At 37.1% G+C, this 3719-nt stretch overlaps 1 gene segment (V, D, J or C); it reads right to left on the bottom strand.

Moving 5' to 3' along the window:
• Positions 1 to 573: 573 nt before the first annotated feature.
• On the bottom strand, positions 574 to 1084 carry LOC123987254. The segment is given in 2 exon segments: positions 574 to 943; positions 1034 to 1084. Coding segments are annotated over 2 exon segments (348 nt in total).
• Between the last annotated feature and the right edge of the window lie 2635 nt (positions 1085 to 3719).

The raw sequence follows: 3719 nt of genomic DNA, 5'->3' as shown, positions 1-3719 counted from the left end.
CTGCGCACACCACCTATACACTGGGCTGATATTCAGTTTAGCATTTTAGTATATGCCCAACATATTTATAATTTTTTACTTTGCCATGTTTATACTATTTACACTGATACTTATGCCAGCAGTATCAGAGCAACATGTTGACGCTGAAGCTGAACTAATGTGAACTCTTCTGTCCTGGGTCGTGTTCATTTCACGTATTTACAAGGTAGATATACCATCTCTGACCACGTCGAACCTTGAAGCAGATGGGCAACAGCAGCAGAAGAACAAACCGGGTGTCACTTCTGTCAGCTAAGAACAGCAAATTGGTTGAGGAGTTATTACTGATTTATTTGGGTATGTTATTTTAGGCATTTTTATTCCTGGAAATAGGTGGCAGTTATCAAGTTAAAGAGTGTTGTACAACTGCAAGTCACATGGAAGCCTTTTATTTTTACATGTTATTATACTGTAAATCATCTTATCACATGCATGATCTTCATGCACATTATTCAGTCAATCACTACTAATTTTCATCCCTGACAGATAATCACAATCAGTACTGCAAAAAAAGTGATTCTGAGACAACTGAATATTGCCAGTGGTAGCGGTAAATAGAGGAAGTAGTTTTTGTACAGCTCTCCTGTTGTTGTCTCTCACTGTGGATCTCTGGCACAGTAATACACAGCTGTGTCTTCAGGCTGCACATTCTGTCCGTTTAGAGTCACTGTTTTGCTGGAAGAGTCTAAGGAGATACTGAACTTGTTCTTTAGAGAATCTTTGTAGTATGTGGTGGATCCAGCAGCTGCCATTCCAATCCACTCCAGTCCTTTCCCTGCAGGCTGTCTGATCCAAGCTGTGTAGTAGCCACTAACAGAATAAGAGACCTGACAGGTGATGGTCAGACGTTGACCTGGCTGCACAGTCACAGAGGCTGGCTGTGTCAACTGTTCACACTTCACACCTGTTCAAAAAAGAAAATGTTTAGTAACAAATGATTAAGTTATACTGCAAAAGAAGAACTGCTGACTTTGACAAATCCAGAGAGACTCACATCCAGCTGCCAACAGCAGCAGCAGAGCTACAGAAAACATGGTTTATGTTGAAAGTGACGTGCTGTGAACTCCACTGACAGCCTGACGGGAAGTTTTTATAGCTGAGTAACAAGGAAGGTCACTGAGTTTGCATAGAATCAAACACATGAAGCATCAATGTTGGTCTAGAGTCTGTTGACTGTTATTATATCTGCAGAATGAAAACATGCCTGGAAATCACCTCTGCTTTACATATGATGTTTTAATTTCATTACACCCTCTATTGTAATGTTTTGAGAATGTCCCTGCATTTAAAGATTTGATACAACTGTTAAATTTGCCTTTATTGTAAACTATTAATTCTAAATATAGTGTTTTGATAACAATATTATACCACTATGTATATTATTGTGTAATTGCAACAAAGACAAGATCATCATTGCTATTCTTAATATAAATACTAACATAAATCATTCATAATTGAAACATATTTATTAAAATCTGCAATAACAACAAGAGAAATGCAGTAACAGCCAGGATCATGTAAATACAATGAAAATGTAAGTTTTCTGGTTTACATAAAATACATTTAATGGTTTCAGTGTTTACAGACTCTAGTGGAGCAGCTCCTTCAGGCTTCCTGCTGTTCATCTTGAGATCTACTTCTTGTCTGCTGAGATGAACTGACACGGACCGATAGAGCTGATGATGGTAAACACTTCATAGTCAAACTTTACTATTCAAAATGTGCTGAATCAATACCACTTCATTGTAATATCCAGTGTACATGAGCAGCAGGAGTGTTAAGCTTTAGTTCAGTCCAGGGTTCAAATGTCAGCCAGTTAAGATCAATGAGAACACCAGATCTGAGTGTCTCCTTTTAGAAACAGAGGAGAGAAAAATTTGACACTGACTGCCCTCTAGTGATTTTATAAAACAAACTGCAACATTTTTTTTCACTATCATATTATGACTCACTTTAGAGTCCACATAATTTACAATATGGGATCTTAATTTGTAAAAATGTATAGTATTTGTATTAATTTAATTTCAACAACCAGTTTGTTGCTTTTTGTTTGTTTTTATTTGTTTAGTGTTTAGTACAAATATATAGAATAAAGTATGTAATATGAACACTAAGAAAAAATAAGTCATGCTTGGGCTCTAACAGCCTGAAAGATGAGTACTGTAGGTTTTTGTACAGCTGCTCAACCAACTCCAGTCACTGTGAGTGTCGAGCACAATAATAAACAGCAGAATCTTCAGTCTTCAGATTGTTCATCTGCAGATACACCTGCTGTCTGCTGTTGTCTCTGGAGATGGTAAACCGGCCTTGAACTGACTGAGAATAGAATTGGCTGCTGCCACCACCGCTGCTGATAGTGGCAAACCACTCCAGTCCTTTTCCAGGAGCCTGTCTGATCCAGTGCATCCAGTAGCTGCTGAATGTGAATCCAGAGGCTGTACAGGTCAATCTGTGGGATTCTCCAGGCCTTTTAACCGCTGTTTCAGATTCTGTCAGAGTCTGACTATCAACACCTATCAAGAAGATAAAAAACACCAAAGGAAATAAGCTGGTAACACAGATATAATCTATATAAAAGACCTGTGACGATCTTCACCTGCCCAGCAGACAGTTAAAAGCAGCAGGCCTGTCCTATAGTCCATCATGTTAAACTGTGTGTCCACTGTTCTCTGTCATCCTCTCTGCAGTCAGATAAGTAGAGGTGGAAGACATCTGAGTTTTGCATTGACTCCTCCTCACAGGGAGGAACTGGATTTGACTCGGATCTCAGTTACTGTTTAGTAAAACTGGAGAATAAATATTTACATGTAAATCACTCATTAATCCAAGAGGACAAATCCTGTGTATTATGTTGATTTTCTCATAAATTGTTTATCTGAAAACATTTTCAACACATCAGGGAAAGAAAACCCCAGTAGGAATCACAATGAATGAATCAATATAAAATATTAATGCCTAAATGTTTTGTACTGACAACATTTCAAGTCAAGTTATTTCCATACATAAACATCTCCTGTTTTCCTACAGAGTATGATAAAGTGTTGGGGCTACTTATTAGTTTATTAGTTATCAAACACAGAATAAATTCGAGAAGGAGAGCTCTGCTAGAATTTTCTTTTTTAACAATAACCTTGTCCTTATGAATAATAATCATCCAACAAATTACAACTTTAAAGATACTCACAACTGAATTTTTATGAAACAATATTTTCCAAAACTTGAGAGTACATTATGTTCTTCATCTTAATGTTGCTTCAGGTCCACAAAGTAATTTTATATTACAGTAAATAAAAATCTGACACACACACATATCATTCACTTCCAACAAATAAGAATCATTTGATTATTATCAAATAGTAATTCAGCTTTTGTATTTATATTTTATATTTTATTCAAACAGGTCAAACTGGACATGAAGAGAGGCTGAAGAGCACTGATCCAGCGAACTTATCATCAATGTAATGTGTCTTGATTTATGAAAAAAAGTAATTGTCAATAATTGTTATTCAGACTGAATGTAATGTTCCCAGTGGTGGTGGTAAATAGAGGAAGTAGTTCCCCTTCGAGGGAACTCGAACTGCGTCGGTGACGACACTATGGGAACGCCTCTGGGCGTGGCAGGGCTGAATTATGAATAAAACTACTCCAATCCTATTGGTGTTGCCAGAACGGTGTATATA

Source organism: Micropterus dolomieu, linkage group LG02, assembly GCF_021292245.1.
Source record: "Micropterus dolomieu isolate WLL.071019.BEF.003 ecotype Adirondacks linkage group LG02, ASM2129224v1, whole genome shotgun sequence".
Lineage (NCBI taxonomy): Eukaryota > Metazoa > Chordata > Actinopteri > Centrarchiformes > Centrarchidae > Micropterus > Micropterus dolomieu.
The sequence above is the reverse complement of the archived record's forward strand: the minus strand, read 5'-3'. Positions and strand labels throughout refer to the sequence as shown.